Source organism: Aethalodelphis obliquidens, unplaced genomic scaffold (assembly GCF_003676395.1).
Source record: "Aethalodelphis obliquidens isolate GAN/ISIS:26980383/991018 unplaced genomic scaffold, ASM367639v1 scaffold86, whole genome shotgun sequence".
In the NCBI taxonomy this organism is placed as follows: Eukaryota; Metazoa; Chordata; class Mammalia; order Artiodactyla; family Delphinidae; genus Aethalodelphis; species Aethalodelphis obliquidens.
The window spans coordinates 6,824,614-6,846,335 of NW_020838030.1; the positions used below are offsets into that span (position 1 = coordinate 6,824,614).

Genomic DNA, 21,722 nt, shown 5'->3' on the forward strand with positions numbered 1-21,722 from the left:
GTTTTTTCCCCACACAACTCCTTTTCAACATCACCCCTGAACTTCTTTTTTTTTTTTTTTTTTTTTGCGGTACGCGGGCCTCTCACTGTTGTGGCCTCTCCCGCTGCGGAGCACAGGCTCTGGACGCGCAGGCTCATTGGCCATGGCTCACGGACCCAGCCGCTCTGCGGCATGTGGGATCCTCCCGGACCGGGGCACGAACCCGCGTCCCCTGCATCGGCAGGTGGACTCTCAACCACTGCGCCACCAGGGAAGCCCCACCCCTGAACTTCTTGAAAGAGAAAAAGAGGGATTGTGTTCAATGAACTCTATATCAAAAAAAATAATGATAATAATAAGGACCAAACAAATCCAGAGAAAATAAATAAGTTATCAAAGGAGAAGCGATCCTCTGCTGGAACCTCCACAATGTATCAGGGCCAGAACACAAGTGTCCTAAAGTAAAGGCAACAGGGCCACTTGACCAGATGGGATACTCAGAGGAGAGAACGGTTGAGAGAATGCACTCAGGTAGGAAATCTCCTTCCCAGATGAGAGCATCTGAGTGAAATTCCTTTTTTTTTTTCCTGGATCAAGAAGGACTGGAGATATACGATGCTCCGATGACAAAACAGTCTTCAGAATCCAAGTACTGACCTGACAGGTTTTCTCTTCTCTTCTTACCACCCCATACACAGATTCCAGAAAGGCTACCTTGATTCATGTTCCAGTTACCTTTTGCTGCTCAACCAACTATCCTAAAACGTGGCACTCAAAAAAAAAATGACAATCTGTATTTTGTAATTTGGGCAGGGCTTGGCAGAAACAGTGTGTCTCTGGTCCACTCACATCAGCTGGGGCTATGGCTGGAGCACCCACGTGCAGCCTGACCCTTGGCTTCCTCCTAACATGGCAGCTGTGTTCGTAATACAGAAGTCACAAGAGAACCATGCAGAAGCCCGATGGCATTTTGTACCATAGAAGTCACATAGTGCCACTTCTGTATTAGCCATAGGTTCACTCAGACTCAAGGGGAGGGAATACAGATCTCATCCTCGCTGAAGAAAAGCTAACTTCATGTTTCAAGAAGACCACATGAGATATGCCATCTTTATAAAATATACCCCAACCCAATTTGTTTTCTGGAAAGGAGTAAATCTAGGTACAGACAGGCTTCACATGAAAGACTTCACTATATAACAATTCTCTAAGGTTGTGTATCCAAGACAACAAATTTGTTAAATTGACAAATACTGACATCTGGTTGGATGGGCCAACATCCAACATCAAGATAACTCAAATTTAGGCTCAGGACATTGCATTCATTTGGGATGACATAATTAGCCACCTTTTCTGTTGGTGCACAAGGGGAGGTTAAGTGATTGCTGAATATGTAGCAATACTTTTAGAGCATTCTATTATCACTTCCTAAATTGACGCTTTCATAAATGTGAAGGTCGGAGTTATTAAACTGTACTCTACTGGTCTGGAACAGAACTCCCAGGGGTATGGAAAACTCTGTACTGAAGTAACAGAAGAGCACGATTAAGCTTACTGAGACCAAGAAACATCAAGATTTTTCTAAAACATGCAGAAGAGAGAGGCTACAGTTTTCACAATGGACTAGAAAGAAATTTGAGTTCTAGGTCTGTCTCTGTCATTTGCTAGCTGTGGTTGGACAAATATTTTCTCCTCTCTAAAATGTGATCCCTTTATCTAAAAGTCAGGAAACTGAATTAGTAAAAAAATGTCAAGCTTCTTTTCACCCTAATTGTTGCTCACTTAAAGCGACATGAAAGCCACTTAACTAAATCTAACATAGTTTTTTTTTTTTTTCTGCTTTACAAAACTGTTGAGTCCCACCATTAATGAATGTCACACGGCCCTGGGAGTCTTCTGCCTGCCTGTCCATATGGCAGAAAGAATACCCTTAGGGAAAAGGAGATTATGTTGACAACAGAGAATGACTACAATGATGACAAAGCAAGGGAACGGACTGGCCCTGCCTGTGAGCTCCCACAGAGCCTGTGTTCCAAGATGGAAGAGCGGGAATGTTGTAATAAGCCCTTTCTCTCAGACACTTAATAAAAGTCAAGAGAGCAGGCCATGGGGTTGGGTACCCTAGGTACCAGTTACAGCATCATCAATACATAACTGTGTGGCTTTAGACATCGTGATTCTTACGTTCTCTGTGAATCAGTTTATCTGCTAAAAAAAAAAAGGAAAATAACAGTATCTAAGCCATTTAGTATTATGAATATTAAAGAAGCCAATACACAAAAAGTACTTAGGACAGTTTCTGGCACATAGTAATCATTTGATAAACGTAGGGCCTGTGTCCAATCAGAAGCTCAGCATCTCTGGCTCATCAGTGGTAAGCCCGTCTTAACTAAAGTCTGCAAGCGTTAAATAGAAGAAGAATCAGATGAGAATCACCAAAAATATTCTCAAAATGACTCTTCTTTGTTACTGGCCAAAGAAATGTGATGCTTATCTATGGACCAGCATACAAAGCCCAGAAACTGACCCCAGGATATGTAATGAAATTTATGTGTGCTTTTTCTGGGAAAATTTGTTATATATTTTAGGAGATTCTGTAAGATAAGGAAGAAACTATGAAAAAAGATAATTTGTAGGCGAACCATTTTTGTGGTTGTATTTATAGTCATTTTTGTCTCCATCTTAACTCGGAAACTGTTGGTTCCAAAATCAGATATGGTTCTTCTTCACCCAGATACTAGGTAACTCCTGAATGATTGATACAATATTGTGGGTTTAAGTGGATTATTACTTACAAGCAGAGAAGCAAGATTTTTTAAACCATAACATAATTATCTAAACCAGGAAATTAACATTGATGTAATACTATTTAAAACTAATCCGCAAATGTTATTAAAATTCCTCCACTGTCCCATTCGTATCCTTTTTCTGGTTTAAGATCAGTCAATGTTCCCACATTGCATTTAATAGTAATGTCTCCTTAGTTTCTTCTAGTCTGGAACAATTCCTCCATCGGTCGTTCTCATGACCTCAACACTTTTGAAGAGTACTAGCCAGTTATTTTGTAAAATGACCTTCAGTTTGGATGACTGGTGTTTGTTAACATTAGATGGAGGTCATGTATTTTTGGCAATAAGACCTCAGAAGTGATGTTGTAACCTTCCCAGGGTTATCTTTTTTTAAATTAATTGATGTTTTATTGAAGTAGAGTTGATTTACTATTTGTTAGTTTCAGGCATACAGCAAAGTGATTCAGTGACTCACTTTTCAGTATATATATATATATATATATATATATATATATATATATATATATATATATATATACACACACACATACACACACACACACACACAATACTTTTCAGATTATTTTCCCATGTAGGTTATTACAAAATATTGAGTAAAATTCCCTGTGCTATACAGTACGTCCTTGTTGTTTATCTATTTTATATATAGTAGTGCGTATATGTTTCTCCCAAATTCCTAATTTATCCCTCCCCACCACCTTTCCCTTTTGATAACCGTAAGTCTGTTTTCGAAGTCTGTAAGTTCTGTTCTGGAAGTAAGTTCATACGTATCATTTTTTAAGATTCCACGTATAAGTGATATCATATGATATTTGTCTTTGTCTGGCTCATCTCACTTACTGTGATAATCTCTAGATCCATCCATGTTGCTGCAAATGGCATTATTTCATTATTTTTTATGTATTCCATTGTATACATACATATACCACATCATCATCGTCGTCTTCTTTTTTTTCTTTTGGCTGCACTGAGTGGCATGTGGGATATTAGTTCCCGGACCAGGGATCGAACCCATGCCCTGTGAAGTGGAAGCATGGAGTCCTCACCACTGGACTGCCAGGGAATTCCCAACTACATCTTCTTTATTCATTCATCTGTCGATGGACATTTAGGTTACTTCCATGTCTTGGCTATTGTAAATAGTGCTGCTATGAACATAGAGGTGCATGTATCTTTTTGAATTATGGTTTTCTCCAGATATACACCCAGGAGTGGGATATGGTGGCTCTATTTTTAGTTTTTTAAGGAACCTCCATACTGTTCTCCATAGTGGCTGCACTAATTTGCATTCCTAACAACAGTGTAGGAGGGTTCCCTTTCCTCCACACCCTCTCCAGTGTTTATTATTTGTAGACTTTTTGATAACAGCCATTCTGACTGGCGTGAAGTGGTACCTCACTGTAGTTTTGATTTGCATTTCTCTAATAATTAGTAGCATGTGATGTTGTTAAGTCTCATTGCTGGTGACACTAACCTTGACAACTTGGTTAAGTGCTGTCTTCCAGGTTTCTCCACTTCAAAGCTGCTCTTTTCCCCTTTATAATTAATGTGTTCCACAATGAAGGACACTTTGAGGCTATGCAAGTATCTTATTTCTCATCCTGCTTTTAAGCCCAATAATTTTAGCATCCATTGATGATTCTTGCCTGAAACAGTTATTACGGAGGTCTTTGCAAAATGGTGAGTTTTGTATTTCCATCTTTGCCCCATTCCATCGTGCTGTCCCTTCTCTTGCGTTTACGTATCCAAGTCAATTATTTATTTATTAGTATGGACTCATTGATATTTATTATATTCTATGAGCTTAACCCACCGTTGGCCTAGAATTAGCCAGTGGGATCTTCTTCAAGTTGGTTCCTTTGCCCCTTCCACATGGTCCCATCAGTTTTTGAGCACTTTCTTGCTTTGCGGCACAACATTGTTTCAAATTCATCTTCTACCTGCCCTGCTCTGGCCCGAATTGAGAGTTTCACTAGGGAGCCCTAGTTCTTTTCACTGGAGAACGGAATTTATAAATAACATGCGGGCGCGAGTGCAGTCATTTCTACCAGGCTGTCATGGCTCCTAGGCCCTCTCAGTGGACAGAACTAAACAGCAGAGGTTTGTACACACACAAACATACCCATATGCATCTCCCTACCTCCCCATCTGCATGTGTATTAAAAGCCATGAGCCCATGCTTGTATCTTCTGTTCTAATCCAACAGAACAAGTCTTATTTTACCTTTCTCCCATCCTTATTAGTAATTTCTTTCTCTGACTCTCGTTATCCACAATATCTTTTATTAAATCTCAGTCCTCTTATGGACATAAATAATCTTCAGAATTGTGGGGAAAAAAAGGTACTAACTTCCTAGGGATTGTGAAATATCTCTGTACAGCTATTCATGTCTTCAGTCTTATAGTATATAGTCAAATACTGTCTTCCAAAATTATTTGCACTCTTTATCTTTCTTCCTCACTCCCTTCAGTGTGGTTATGTTATTCATATGTAATTTAGTTAGGTTTATTACTGTATTAAATTTTGTATTACCCCGTGCAATGGTTATTTTTTAATTGAGAAATAATTGACATTCAGGATGGTTAATTTTGTGTGTCAGCTTGACCAGGGATGCCCTGATAGCTGGCAAAACTTTATTTCTGTGTGTATGAGTATGTTCCTGAGAGAACTGTTGAACTGAATAAAGAATTGTTGAATCGTTGAACTGAATAAAGCAGGTGACCTTCCCCAATGTGGGCAGGCATCACCCAAGCCCTAGAAAGCCTGAACAGAACCAAAGGCAGAAGAAGGGCAAATTCACTCTCTCTGCTTGAGTAGAGACACCCATTTTCTCCTGGCTTTCAGAAAGAGATCGAGACTTACACCACCAACCCTCTGATCCCAAGGCCTGTACACGTGGACTGAATTACACCGCTGCTTCTATGATTCTCCAGCTTATAGATGGCAGATCATGGGGCATGTCAGTCTCTATAACACTGTCAGCCAATTCCTAAAATAAATCTCCGGTTGTATTTCCCACTCATCTCTACCCATTTATTTTAGGTAACCAATTACTTTCTGCCCAAGTTTTATGCTTTGAGAAATAAATGTGTAATGTGACATGTGGTTGGTGTGGAAAATTACAACCATTACTTGCATTAACTTGAGTACCTAGAGCAACCGTCCCTTCCTTTTCCTCTTAACCCCTCCCATTCCTGCTTACATGCACCAAGAAAAAACTTGGAAAAAGTCCTTCTATTTTAAGAAAAAGAGGGCAAACCATAACCCCCCCAAATTTATTTATTCATTTGCTCACTCACTACTCATTCATATAATTGATTCAATCATTTGAAATGCTATAATTCACATACTCAAGAGTAAATTGCAATCTGACTACTTAACTTATGAAACACATAATGTCAACACTTAGGATTCCAAAAGAGACTGGAATTGAGACATCTAAATATTTTTAATGAACTCAAGCAAAACAAATCACTTGACCAAGAAACTGGAATTTTGAAATATCTGTGTGGACATATACTGGATGAGTATGAATAGGTTGCTGTATTGCCAAAAGACTTGGGTATCACCAAGTTCTGTATCACCCAAAGTTACATCATTGGATATTCTGGTTATCTCGTTTACCATATGTCAGAATATTAGACTTTTGATGTATACAAGGACGTTAACAGCATACTGGGCATAATTTGACTTCTTGGATTCAGAAAGTATTGTAACTTGTTATCTTTCAGTGCTTCAATGTCGTTATGAGCACTTGTCATTTTTATATATAGTATTTTAGACATACTAGGGTTGTGTGGCATCCTCTAGATGTTCTTTTCTTTCTTTTTTTTTTTTTTTTCGGGATGCGGGCCCCTCACTGCTGTGGCCTCTCCTGTTGCGGAGCACAGGCTCCGGACGCGCAGGCTCAGCGGCCATGGCTCACGGGCCCAGCCGCTCAGCGGCATGTGGGATCTTCCCGGACTGGGGCACGAACCCGTGTCCCCTGCATCGGCAGGCGGACTCTCAACCACTGCACCACCAGGGAAGCCCTAGATGTTCTTTTCTACAATATAAAGGCCCCGTGTCAGCCTGAAAAATGAAAACATGGAGACTCACCATTGAAATTCACATTGCGGATATACTTCAACAACTTCTTGCCCCCAGCTTGCTCCATCTCTGGACAGACACCCCGGTAGTCAGCACAGAGATCCTTGTTCATGTGATGAAGGGCATGAGCCATTGCGTACACTGCGTCAATCACGAACTGAACTTTACCCTCCTGCTCATAGGTGGAATCTTTTCCAATTCTCTCCTGTCCTGCACATTAAAACAAGAAACACACACAAACATTGGTGTTGAGTAGAATGCCTCAATTTGCATTTACTTTCAAATATGCTTAAAGAAAACAATGCTTTGAGTACAGTCACGCAGGCCACGAATCCATGTTTGGCTACCATGTTCGGTTGCTTTGATAGTTTTTGGAATTTGACTTTGGAGCACATTACACTAACCTTTCTGATGCATTAGATACATTTCAGAAGCAGCACTTCAAAGGATCACAATAAAAGCCCTTGTAATAAGCCAACACACTATTCAAAACATAGTGGCCCCATAGAACCAAGGGATTGCTGTGATTAGAAGCTGGGCTGCCACGTGCAAATCTTCAAAGCTCACTTAGGCTAGAAAGGTGATACGCCGAAAGAAAATGAGACAAAACTAATGAAATACCACCCCTGAACTCATTACCTTCTTCTATACACCTGCTCTACTTCCTGGGTTGCCTGTCTCAATTGTCCATATTACTGGCAACTCTGATGCTCAGGCTGGAAACCCTGATGTCATTTTTTCATCCTTTCCTGTCTCTTACTCCACCCTCCCACATACATATATCTAATGAAGAGCCAAAACCTCACCTGAAACAGTGTACAGTTTTGGCCACACTACCAATGCCCTATTTACGCTTTTCTCATCTCCCATCAGGACACAATGCTAGGTGTCTCTCTTCATCTAGTGATTCCTCCACGTTCATTTTTCCAAACCACAGAGCTAATCACCTCACCCCCGTGCTCAGAATTCTTCAGTGGTTCTCCACTGCCCGCAGAATGAAATCCAAAGCCTTTCCCCTGACAACAGAGGGTGTTCATCATTTTGTTCCTATCTGCCTAACAACAGTGAGAACCGGCAGCGATGAAGTGTCCTCCACTGTCTTGGAAGCCTTATATACAGGATTTTTATTTCATCCTCACTTTGTCAGTTAAATATTATTAGTCCTCATTATACAGATGGGAAAGCCGAGCCTTACAGAAATTAAATCACCTTCCGAAGGTCATGTACAGGAAGAGCAGATGACAGCCCAGGTTTATCAGAACCCCAAACCAACATTTCTCTCACTTCATGGGCCCTACCTCACCCTTTTCCTAGAATTTAAAACATATATATTTTTTGCTCCAGACAAGTATGGCTATTTTTCCCGTAAACATCATCAGCTCTAATGTTAATTATCTTCGGTCATTCCCCTTGTTTTGCCAGAAATATCCCTCCTTGCTTTTGCCCATCATAACTTAATTCTGTCCCCATGGCACAATCCAGTGTTTGCTTACACTTAGCTTCTTGATCAGAATTAAAGATTTTCAAAAAACATTTCAAATCTTTATTATAAAATTATCACTATATTTTAATCCTCTACTAGACTTTCCTTTTCTTTCTTTCTTTTTTTTTTTTTCCTTATATCCCCAGCACTGAACACAGCATTTAATATCTGGTAGATTCTGAACAATACTTGTATTAAATTAGGCATCCGTTAAGTACATGGTAATACCAGGAACTCTCTTTAGACCTCCTGTCCCTCTATGACAAATAATTAACCACGGATTGAATTTCACTTTCGCAGCAATATTTCCCAGATTGTTTTCTATGACACATTTGTGTAGGAAAGAAACAGTAGGGATCCTACAACCCCTGTCCCTTCTCCTGCAAAACGAAGTGTTCCCGACAGCCACCGTATTAAACGTTATTAGGTTTCTTTACTGAGAGACTGTTTCAGAGTATTTAATATAACATAAAGTATGATTTCCAAGAAGGAAGTTCAGAATTTCCCCAAATTACGTGAATTCATATTTTTTCCTTTTCAGAGCACACATTAATATCTCAAATGGCAGACAGTTCTTTGTTTTGTACGTATCTCATTCAGGTACCAATCAACCTGGTGCTCACCGCTCTTCATTGGGTCTAGGCCTTTTCAGCGTGTCTGGAGCAGGAATCTTTTTTGAAAAAGATAAACTCCATCATGAATCCATACTGCTACTCTGAATTCAAATTCTGGACTACAGGACTTGTACTTAACTCGACACTCCTACTCCTCTACCTCATTTTTTTTTTCAAGAGGAAAATCCTGGTTCTTAATGACACCATTCTAACTATTTATTTGCTTGATTCCATAATACACAAATAACATTCTTAGAATAAACGTCTAACCAACAGTCAAAAAATGTAGTGGAATGAGCAGCCTTGGCATATATGTCTTTTTCAATTCTTACCGGAATATTTTGGTGATTTATTCTGAGAAACGGGATTGCTTTGTTCAAGAGTCAATCTGTATGTGTTTTTGCTAAATATTGGCCAATTCCCCTCTAATGGGTTTGTACCATTTTGTTCTCCCACCAGCAAAGAGAGAGAGTGTTCATTTCCCAACAACTCTGACAACCAAGTATGTCCTCAAACTTGGATTTCCGTCAGTCAGCTAGGTGAGAAATGCTACCACGGTCTATTTTTATTTGCATTTTTCTTACTATAGGGGAGGTTGAACATCTTTGCATATAGTTGAAAGCTACTGTATTTCTTTCCTGCAAACTGCTTTTATAAAAATTTGGTCATTTTCTTCTCTACTTCTAAAAGCTTTTTATTAATTAAGCATAATAAGTCTTTGAGATTAAGTTGCAAATATTTTTCCTAGTTTGTTATTTTTCTTTTACTCACTTTAGGTATTTTCCAAATAAAATTATATTAGATTAAAAGATGTTTTCCTACAAAAAATTATCAATTTATTTTCTTCTTATTGCTCTGGATTTTCAGTCATGGTTTGAAAAAATGCTCCCACCCCAGGCTACAGAATATTCCATCTGTGTTTTCTTCTTGTATAATTTTATTTTTTAAACTTAGATATTTCATCCACTTGGAATACATTCTGGTATGCAGTATGAAGAATCAAAATTTTAGCTTTCTCCATATAGCTTCCTAGTTATATGCCAGTTCATCTTTTCTCACTGATTTGAAGTGCTTCCTTTATTATATATTAAGTTTTCCATGCATAATTAGATGTATTTCTGGATTTTTAAAATTTGTTTCACTGTTTGGTTTGTCTGTTCGTGGGCCAACAGTACAGCTTCAGTTATAAACTCTTTATAACATATTTTAATAACTGGTAGAGTTAGCCCCTCTCTCACCATAATTGTTCCTTCTTTTTCAAATTCTATGTTGACTTTTGTTTATTTACTCAAATGAGCTTTATTAACTACTAATCTATCTTGAGAAAAGAAAAAAAATACTTGATGTTGAGTTTATGCTGTATTTATTAATCAACTTAGCCAGAACGGAAATTTTTACAAAGGTGAGAATTCCCACGTGTGTCTTTTCATTTGTTCAAGGCTACTGTTGCTTCCTTCAGTAGTGTTTTAAAATTTTTTCTCACATAGGTTTTGAGTGTTTCGTGGAAAGTGAGCCTTGGTATTTCACTTAGTTTTGCTATTATAAATATGGTTTTCTTTGCTAAGTATTTCCTCTGGTTTTTGGTTGCATACATAAAAGTTATTCTTTGTTTTGTTGTGGTTGTTTTATTATTTTTCAACTTTGTATCACAAAAAATTTTAAATACAGAGGAAGGTTGAAAGAGTTTTACAGTGACCTCACCAACTAGATTCTTACATTAACATTTTACTACACTTACATTATAAGGTAATTCATTTTCTAATAATTTTATAACCTGCTACTTTACAAATTTCTCTTATTTTTTAGAGTACTTAAAAAGGCAATCTTGATGGCATTATGACCATTCTAAAATATATACTAGGATACGTGTTCAGACTAGTAATTCAGGAGAGCAGTTTCTAGCCTGCATTCATAAAGACATTCATCTCAGAAAGAATGCCTTGAAAAAAAAGTGCAGTATTTTAAATAATGAAATATTTCATTATGTTTGAAACATTATAGGTTTTACCCCTCTCCTGAAGAGTCATCAGGTATGTTAGCTTATTAAGGGCTCTGAGAAACACAGGTACGTTTGTCTTTGGGGCTACCAGGACTTGAAAAATGTAGCCTTACATCAAGAAAATCAGAACTGGCAAGTTAACAACAACAACAAAAAAGGCTAACTTTATTTCCCCTACTGTTGCAGATGCAACTGCGTGCCAAGGTCAGAGTCTCTGGTTACTCATCTAGCACCCCCACCTCCTCCCCTAACTGAAATCTGCTTCTCTTCAGGTATCGGCAGCCACCAAAGGAGCGAGGGGTTCAGGACCTCTCCTGAGCCTCACTGAGTCTCTCCTCATTTGTCTCAGCCAATCCAGTTTCCTCCTTGGCAAGGACTGATTTAGAAACAGGCATGGGTTACAGTTCTAGGTAATGAGATGAAAGAATAGAGTTTATTGGGTTCCACATATAAAATGATACAAATGAACTTATTTACAAAACAGAAATAGATCCGCAGACATAGATAACAAACCTATGGTTTCCAAAGGGGAAAGGTGGGGGAGGGATAAGTTAGGAGTTTGGGATTAACAAATACACACTACTGTATATAAAATAGATAAACAAGGACCTACTGTATAGCACAGGGAACTACTCTCAGTATCTTGTAATAACCTATAATGGAAAAAAACTTAAAAAAGAATACGTGTGTGTGTGTGTGTGTGTGTGTGTGTGTAACTCAGTCACTTTGCTGTATACCTGAAACTAACATAACATTGCAAATCAACTACATTTCAATAAAAATTTTCAGAAAAAGTTTATTGGGGAACTCTTGAGAAAGTTTATTTGCTCTTAGAGATGAACTCAACTGCATCAAAACAATCACACACCCCCAACACACACACACACAGACTCACACACACACGCACACACACACTGCATTTACTCTAGTCATTTTGCAGTCCTGAGGCAATTACCCAGCGTACGAGTAAGAGCAGAATAAAAATGTGGCAAGGATGTGAAAATACAATCGAGCTGTGGGTTAGCCAAGCCTAGAATTACCCTACTTTTTTTTTTTTTCCCCAAGTGACATACTCAATGGCTTATCCATTTAACTACAGCTTGATACTCAATGTTTTCCATACACTTCTTATTCATGTACCATTTTATAACATCTCAAGGGACTAGCGTAAGTACACCTTCTTCCCCCCAAAAGTAAGGGAAAAAAAGCGTAGTTTTAAGCAATATTTTTAACAATGTAGATTGAAATAGAAAAAAAGAAAGCATTTTCAATCAATTCTCGGTTAACAGCTCCTTCTTTCAGGCTTTCTGATGAACTGAGATGTTGTTATATTCTTTTCTTGAATGAAGTTCATCCTTTTCATCACATTTCCCAGGAAAGGGTTTGAGGTTTAGATAAAATAAGGAGAACTCTGAAGCATTAATTATTTTTCATTTCTCCAGCATGCAAAGAAGTTTTCCTTTTAAAGTTTCCCGATTTTCTGATGTAATGTTATTTTTACCCAAATAGTTCAGTATTTATCTTCAAAATGCACACTCCTTTAAGCTTATGTTGAATAAATTTTCAGCTGCACTACACAAGAATAATCTACAAGCTCTCTCACGACCAGAGTTTCTAGTGTTCGTTCTGCTGGTGAAGTCTTCTTTCTTTGAAACATCTGCTTGTTTTGCTCATTTTAACATACTGCTTTCTCAGAATATACACCTTAGTTAATATGCATGAGCAAACTATCAGGGAAAAAAAAAGGCACAGAAAACGTAAGAAATTACGGATCTGAAATTATTAATATAAACAATCCCACTGCAGTACGAAAACCAAAAGGAAGAGGACGTTGGGCATAGGCAGGAAAAAAACCAAAGATATTTGCTAGTGCGACCTGAAAAACCTACCCAAACGGTCCTGTAAATTTGAACAACTGGCCCAGTGTTTACCATATGTTTCTATGGGAGTGATAAATTATAATTGGTGTTTTGATTTCACATATTAATTGCAGTTATTTGCATCGGCAAGACCTCTTGGAAGTTATATATGCTCGTGCTGACTGTGCTTTAAATGCTGCATTACACAAATATATTTTATTGAATGTAAAGCCACAAACTTAAAAATTTCTTGAGGCTAAAGTCCTGGGTAGTACTGTATATAATTAACTAAAATACTAATGCTTGGTTATACTGCAAATGATAAACACACTCATAAAAACAGGAAGAGAATATGTCACAGGAGCTCTGAAAATAGAGTCAGGGCATATATAGGTGCTGACAGAACTGCTAGATTCTGGGTAAAAAGGATGCAAGGAAAGCAGGGTGGATATCCTGGAACACTAGAAAGTGTTGCAGGGTTCTAAAAACGCTACAGTTACCAGGCAAGCCTTATTAAAATGCTACTGCAGTCCCTCGCATACTTTATTTAAAAAATAATAATAAATAAACAAATAACTTGGTTTACTGGATAACTTTTTTTCCCCTCATGGGTGTACTTTTTTCTTTTAAGATGAATGTCAATGGTAAAATAAGATTCTGTTTTATGCAAATTTACTTTTCTTTTCTTTTTTTTTAACAGTGAACACATTCATAGAATCTTGGGGTAACAACCCATAGCAAGAAATACCAATTGAAGGAAAGTCAGAAGTTCTGCATTGAGACAAAAAGCCTTCACTGCTGCTGTGCCTCTATTTGGAGGTGAGGCTGAATGAACCTAGCAATCGTGAAAAGAACGATGGGCGTCCCTGTCACAGTACGACAGGCAGCCTGCGCTTACTGTGTTCTTCCTGGGCACCAGGCTCTGCGCTAAGCACTTTTCATGGTTTCATGTTAAACCCTCACAACGCTTTCTTGGGTACCATTCCCCATCCCTCTGTTACTTCACTATACCTTATAGACCATCTGCTAAATTGTTCCATCCACATCTGCACACGGAAAAGCGATGAACCTGGAGTGTTCCCCTTTGTTTCTTTCCATTTTCAACTTTAGTTTAGAGCCACAAATAATCTCAAAGTTCATGCTAGCCATGATTTTTACATCCTCTTACCCCCACCTGAAGGTTTCGCTTGCGTTTCCAGCAAGGAGGAAATGGATGGTTTTGACAACCACCATCACAGCCTTCCCTGACCTCTCCTTGGGTGGAAAAGTTAATGCCCAGAGAACCTGCCAAAGCGCTGGCAGAGGAACAACAACAACAGCAGCAAAACAACTGATCCTCCACCTTCGATGACAAAAATGTGACTGTAATTGAACCATTAACATCCTCACGTTCTGCAGTGAACACAGCGAGTCCTATGTTACAGACTCAGAAACAACTCTAGCAAAGGTATTAAAGAGTGTCTAGCCACAAACCCTCATTTCTAACCTTTTTCCATGCAGGATGCTTCCCAGAAGACTATTTAATCATCACAGCTGAGTTTTCTTCTACTCTTCCATTTTCGATTTCCAGATAGGTGCAGGTAAAGACATATGCAGTGAGTCAAGGTGTGTGGGACAGGAGTAGGCTTTGCACAGTGCACACAGGGCACCAGATTGGAAGCAAGGAATGTTTTAGCCCCAAGTTTCACACCTCCCCCAACGTGTGGAAGGTGTTCTGAGAGACTGAGCTAAGGGCTTTATTTCCAAGAGCAGTCTGTTGTAGATAACGCCAGCCCGTTGACCAAAGGTGAGAACAGGGCTTCTGAAACTCACACAAGAAACCTTGCTGTACCAAACCAGAACAAGACGGGGTTTCTTAAACAAGTGCATGGATACAGTTTCCATTTCTCACCTAGATTTCTTCTCTTCTGATTTCTTAAGCTAAATTTCTGTTTATATAGTGTTGGTTGCTTCTTCAATGCAAACGGTAAAATCACTAGTGAAGCAATCTCTCCGGACATGACTTCAAGATTAAGAAAAAAGATACTGCTATAGATGCCTGGTCTCGTAACCCATCCCTCAGCAGGAGCCCCTCCATTAATGAGGTTCTGCCCCTCTGAAATTCTGTTTATGGCATTCCAGGAATTGTATTTAGGTTGAACTTTCAGGATAGGGGGGTGGAGAGAGGGAGGGGAAGAGATGGAGGGGAAGAAACAAAAGAAGGAAGGAAGGGAGGGAGGGAGGAAGGAGAAAAGAACAGAAAGAAAGGAGGAAAGAGAAAGAAAGATCAACCTGAACCTGACCAAGCTTTTGGATATATTAACTAATTTACATACAGCTGATTCATTTTGCCGTACAACAGAAACACAACATTGTAAAGCAACTACAATAAAAATTAATTAGAAAACCTAATTTATAGGAAGTAGAGAAAATAAAGAAACATGTAAATCAACATTGCAGAGATGCAGAAAACAAAGTCCAAATGTAAAAAATTCTACAGAAATAGTAATAAACTATTTTCTTCAACACATAAGTAGCAAAAGTTAAAACAAGTGGAGAGAAACATTTTAAAATTTTTAAAAAGACTTAAGAGATATATCAAACAGATGTGGCAGATGGACTTGGCTTAGATCCACCTGTAAACAAATCAATGATATCAAGACATTTATGACAGAAGGGAGAGACTATGGGATGACGATGGGGAACTACTGCTTTGTTGGTTTGTGTGTGTGTGTGTGTGTGTGTGTGTGTGTGTGTGTGCTTCTTATATATTTTTAAGAGTATTTATTTCTTAGAGAACATACTGAAGTATTAAAAAAATTAAATGTCTGGGTTTACTTTGAAACGGCCAGAGGTGAGAGAGAAACATTCGGGGTACATGTGAACATAAATTGGCTATATATTGACTATTGTTGAGGTTGTGTGATGGATACATGGCGACTTATTCCACTCTTCTCTCTGCTTTTTGTGTTTCTTTGAAAGATCACATGATGTCTGTAAAAAATAAAAAGAAGAGAAGGAGGAGAAATAAGAAGGGGATGGATAAGGAGATGGGAAGAGGAGAGGGAGGGGGAAAAAGAACAAAAAGAAGAGTATTGGGTTGAAGAATAGGGGAAATAGGCAGGGAGGAAACAGAGGAGTTGAACTCAGCTGCCTGTAAGGGACACAGTACGTGCCAGACACCCAACTAGAACCAAGGGACACAGATATGAACACAAAACGCTCTCATGCATGTTCTCACTGTTCACAGCTCCACTCGGATGCTTCTGCTTAAACGCAGTTTCCACCTCTCATCTCAGGGCTGAGAGTATGACTCTGCTCCGCAGGTATTTAGGAAACGGCACACGTAGGACAGATGCTATGGTATATGGGCGGGGTCATCTGACTCCCGGGGTCCCAAGTCACTTCCTGGAAGCAAAGTAAGCATGTTGTGGGGATAGAATGATTTCATCTCACTGCCATGATGCCCCTTTGCCTTGTGAGATGCAGAGAAAAGGCGTAAGGGAGTTGATCCCACTACAGGGTTTGAAAGGACTTAGCAGAATCATCAGCCCAATGACAGTATAAATAAAAAGAAAAAGCCACGGTTTAACTCCATTTGGGTTCTGTATCCAGGGCTGGTGACTATAAATACAAAGGAAAAATACGCATATATGTATGTTGAACTCCCTAGAGGCAAGACTGGGTCCTAAACATTGCTATATACCCAGAACCCAAGGATGAGTGAATATCCTGGAAAGAAAAGGGAAATAATGAGCAAGTAGCTTTTGTAAAAAGGTAGAAAAGAAAGATTATAATCCTTCAGCCGGGAGAGCTGAGGGCTGACATGCAGCATTTAATTCAGGTGGCCAAATGACCCCAGACAAGCGTGGAGAGGAAACAGTAGCACCCCGAACGCCGACATTCGGGATCCTTTTTCTTAAACGGGGTTCTTAGGTGCCTAAAGACTCTACTTATCACTGTTTTCAGTTAAGTTATTCAAGTGCCGATGATAAAAACATTCTGTTAGCTCTTTTTTCAAGGCAAGATTAATTTTACACTCAATTTTATAGCTATGTCCACATACCTTACAACATATACTTTTGACCATTTAGTCATGATCATCAGAAGTGAAATAGTTTTCTTCCTACTGAACCCTAACAATATTCATAACAGAAATAAAGTCGATACAATTCTCGACTCAGAGGTTCTGAAGGCTCTGAGCTTCTTAGGAATGTCACATTCCATCTGTATTTAAAAAAGAGTAGAACAGCTAACCCGACAAGGAAAAAAACCTTAACCAGGTGCTAACCAGAAACCTAAAACTGACATTTCAACAGTCAGAACACACTGGATGATCTGGCTAAGGAGCTACTAGCCACATCCATGCTACCCCTGGAAGGAAATTAATTAAGTAGTATTGGATGAAACCCTTTTGTAGACTGGTAAAGAGGAGGTTCTTGATACAAAGTCTAGAAATCCAGACTTAGTTTAAAACACATGTAAGGCAGTACGATTTAATGGGAAAAAACCCTTCAAAATCTCTGTATTTTGAAACCAGTGTGATGGTACCTCCATCTCTCCTATAATCAGGGCAACCATTTCAAGAGCTATGAGCATGCAGACTCATATCACACAAACCTGGGTTGAAATTTTGCCTCTGCATTCATTGTACCTGTGACTAAGTGGGAGCTACACAGCTCTTTACCAAACCACTCGAACACGTTCAAGTTGCCTGGTATTCATAGAGGGCTGTGATGAACAACAGCAACAATAGCTAAATTCAGTAGTTTCTATTCTCCAAAAACTATTCTAAGCACCTACATACATCATCTATTTCTCATAATCACCCTAGGATGAACATACGGTTATTATTATTGCCATTTACCGGTAAGGAAACTGAAAGTTTATTTAAATAACTTACCCCCAAAGTTACACAGATAGCAAGTGGCTAGTCAAGAGCTGAATCCAGTTGTCTGACTCTCAATTCAAAGTGTGAATATTTTTTATGGTGATATATTCTGCATTTAGTAAAATGCTACGTCATAAATGAACTGCTCAATCAGTATTGACAAACACAAAGCAATACATAGAACGTTTTTATCACTCTGGAAAGTTATCTTGTGCCCCTTCACAATTAACCCTTCTCCCTCCACTATCAAGCAACCATTGATCTGTCATCTAACGTAAGTTACTTTTGCCTATTCTAGAAATTCATATAAATAGGACCATACAATATGTACTTTTCTCTGTCTGCTTTCTCTCGCTCAGAAAAATAGTTTTGAGATTTATTCAGTTTGTGGCATGTATCAAAATCTCATTCTTTTTTATTGCTAAGCATCATTCCACTGAATGGATAGATTAGAGTTTAATTATCCATTTTCCTTTTGATGGGCATCCGGGCTATGTCTAGTTTGGGGCTTCTCAACACCTATGGAGGGTCTGTGATCTCACCCGATGTGTAAGAGTTTAGCCTGTCATGGTTCTGTGGACACTGGCTGAAGATGTGAGACCCCTGGTTCAGAGCCAGGTACAGCAGGCAGCACAAACATAATGTTTGCTCAGAGCCCCCTCCTTACCACCCCGCTTCCTCAAGTCCAAGGTGGTGAAAGAGAGCAGTCCAGGTAGATGGTGCACACGCAATGGGTTTACATTAGAACTTTCAAACTCTGAGCTCAGGGAGACTGAATCTTGTATAAAGGATTTCAAGCGAAGCCACCTGACCTTGGTTCCAGAGGGAGATATTACCTTTATTACACTGGCTAGTAAACAAACCATCCCTATATTTCTTGACGATACGCTATCTGTATCTTCCAAGGCCAATGACTATATAATAATACCTTGAAAAGCTAATCAGTGCACCTGCTCTCAATACAGCAAAGGACACCAATAGAGGATTGTCCCCCAATAGGGCAATTATGAATAAAGCCGCTGTGAACATTTCTTCACAAGGCTTTTATGGATACGTGTTTTTATTTCTCCTGAGTAAATACTTAGGAATAAGAATTGCTATATTATAGGCTCATGCATGTTTAACTTTTAAAGAAGTTGCCATGTTCCAAAGCAGCTGCACCATTTTATTCTAATATCAATGTATAAAAATGCAGGTTTCTCCATATCCTCTCCAATATCTGATGTTATCAATCTTTTCCATTTTATCCATGAGTATTAGAACCTCACTGTGGTTTCATTTGCATTTCTCTGATGAATAATGATGATTTTCATTTTTTTCATGTGCCTATTGACCATTTGTATTAGACCTAGTAGTTTCCCTTTGCAAGCACCTTAGAAGTTCAGCATCCCCGGCTATGCAAATTCTCTACCAGAGTAGTACAAAAGTCCATGAGGCCACAGGGTTAATGCCTGAATGATGGTCAAATTATATTATTTATTTTAAGAAGCGGGTGTAGCCAAGATGGTGAAGTAGGAAGACCCTGAGCTCACTTCCTCCCATTAGCACATTAAAATTATAACTATTTACAGAGTTAAAATTATAACTATCAATAAGAACAATCTGAGGGCTAGAAGAAAAGATTTTCCACAACTAAAGATATAAAGAAGGAATCAAGGGACTTCCCTGGTGGCGCAGTAGTTAAGAATCCACCTGCCAATGCAGGGGACACGGGTTCGAGCCCTGGTCCGGGGAAGATCCCACATGCCGCGGAGCAACTAATCCCATGCGCCACAACTACTGAGCCTGCACTCTAGAGCCCGTGAGCCACAACTACTGAGCCCGCGCACCACAGCTACTGAAGCCCGCGTACCTAGAGCCCGTGCTCCACAACAAGAGAAGCCACCGCAATGAGAAGCTCGCACACTGCAACGAAGAGTAGCTCCTGCTCGCTGCAGCTAGAGAAAGCCTGCGTGCAGCAATGAAGACCCAACACAGACAAAAAGATATATTAATTAATTAATTAAATTTAAAAAAAAAGAAGGAATCACAATGAGACAGGTAGTAGGGGTGGAGACATGGTATAGTCAAGACCCACACCCATCTGTAGGTGGCCAACGAATGGGAGGATAATCGTAATTGCAGAAATTTTCCACAAGAAGTAATGGGTCTGAGACGCACATTGAGCTCCCCAGCCCGGGGTCCTGTACCAGGAGGACAAGCCCCCGGAACACATGGCTTTGAAGGTCAATGGGGCTTGCGTATGGGAGAGCCAGAGGACTACAGGAAACAAGAGACTCTGCTCTTAAGGGGGATGCACAAAATCTCACACACTCCAGGACTTGGCACAGAGGCAGTAATCTGAAGGAAACCTGGGTCAGAACCACTTACTAATTCTGGAGAGCCACCTGGAGAGGCAGGAGGTAAATTGGACTCCCACAGGGAAACAGATGCTAGCAGGAGCCATTCTGGGGAGATCCTTCTCCCATGAGGGCACTGATGCTGCAATTGCCATTTTGGAATCCTACCATCTAGGCTATTCGTGCTGGAGGCTTACTTGCCCACCAGCTGGTAGGTACCAGTCCCAGCTGGTAGGCTGCAGGCCAAGCAGCCAGCAGTGTGGGGACTTGGCCCCACCAACCAGTGGGCCAATAGCAGTCCCAGGAGCCCGGACCTCACTGCTAGCCACCCTGGGACACAGGCCACCAATGGCCTGAACCAGCCCTGGGACTCCCCAGGCCACACAGTCATTTGCACTGGGACCCAGTCTCATCCACCAGCAGGTCAGAAGCCTCCACACGAAGCAGTTCCTGGCAGCCAACCAGGTCAGGGCCAGCCCTGCCTACCAGCATACCAATGGTAGTCAGCCCTGACACAACGGAAGGGCCCACCCAGCCTACACGGGGGGCACCCTTAGAGCTCTGGTGACTATAGGCCAATGTGCTACTGGGCCCCACAGAACATCTCCTACACGAGGCAGCCTAGCCTTACACCTAAAGGATCTAGGAAAACAACAAGCAAAACCTAAAGTTAGCAGAAGGAAAGAAAGAATAAAGGTTAGAGCAGAAAGAAAGGAAATACATATTTAAAAAACCAATGAGACTAAGAGCTGGAGTTTTTAAAAGGTCAAATTGATAAACCTTTGACCATACTCATTAGGAAAAAGAGAGGCAGGGCCCAAATAAATAAAATTAGAAACGAAAGAGAAGTTAAAACTGACACCACAGAACTACAAAGATCATAAGCAACTGCTAAGAACAATTATATGCCAATAAAAGCAACAACCTAGAAGAAATGGATAAATTCCTAGAAATATACAATCTCCCATGGCTGAATCCAGAAGAAATAGAAAATATGAAGAGACCAATTATCAGCAATGAAAATGAATCAATAATTTAAAAAAAACCTCCCAAAAACCAAATGTCCAGGAGTGAACTTCACAGTTGAGTTCTACCAAACATTTAAAGAAGCTTTAACACCTAATCTTCTCAAACTTTTCCAAAACATTAAAGAAGAAGAAATGCTTCTGAACTCATTCTATGAGGCAAGTATCACCCAGATACCAAAACCAGACAAAGACATCACACAGAAAAAAGAAATTTACAGACCAATATCACTGATGAACAGAGATGCAAAACTCCTTAACAAAATGTTAGCAAAGCAAATTCAACGGTGCGTTACAAGGATCATAAACCACGTGCAAGTGGGATTTATCCCAGTGATGCACAGATGGTTCAATCTCCACAGGTCAATCAGTGTCATACACCACATTAAGAAACTGAAGAATAAAAATCATCTGATCATCTCAATAGATGCGGAAAGAGCTTTTGACAAAATTCGTCATCTATTCATGATAAAAATTTTTTCAACAAAGTGGGTATAGAGGGAACATACGTCAACATAATAAAGGCCGTTTATGATAAACCCACAGCTAACATCATGCTCAATGGTGAAAAGCTGAAAGCATTTCCTATAAGATCAGCAAAAAGACAAGGATGCTTACTCTCACCTCTTTTGTTAACACAGAATTAGAAATCCTA

The 21,722-nt window shown here is 39.6% G+C and overlaps 1 protein-coding gene across 1 annotated transcript in view; it reads right to left on the bottom strand.

Annotated features, from left to right (window-relative positions):
• The window catches only part of GRM7 (glutamate metabotropic receptor 7), a 567,524-nt gene that overhangs the window by 278,699 nt on the left and 267,103 nt on the right, over positions 1-21,722 (bottom strand). The window contains exon 5 of the mRNA XM_027093810.1: positions 6,888-7,088. Coding sequence (XP_026949611.1) covers positions 6,888-7,088 — 201 coding nt within the window. The remainder of the gene's footprint in view (positions 1-6,887; positions 7,089-21,722) is intronic.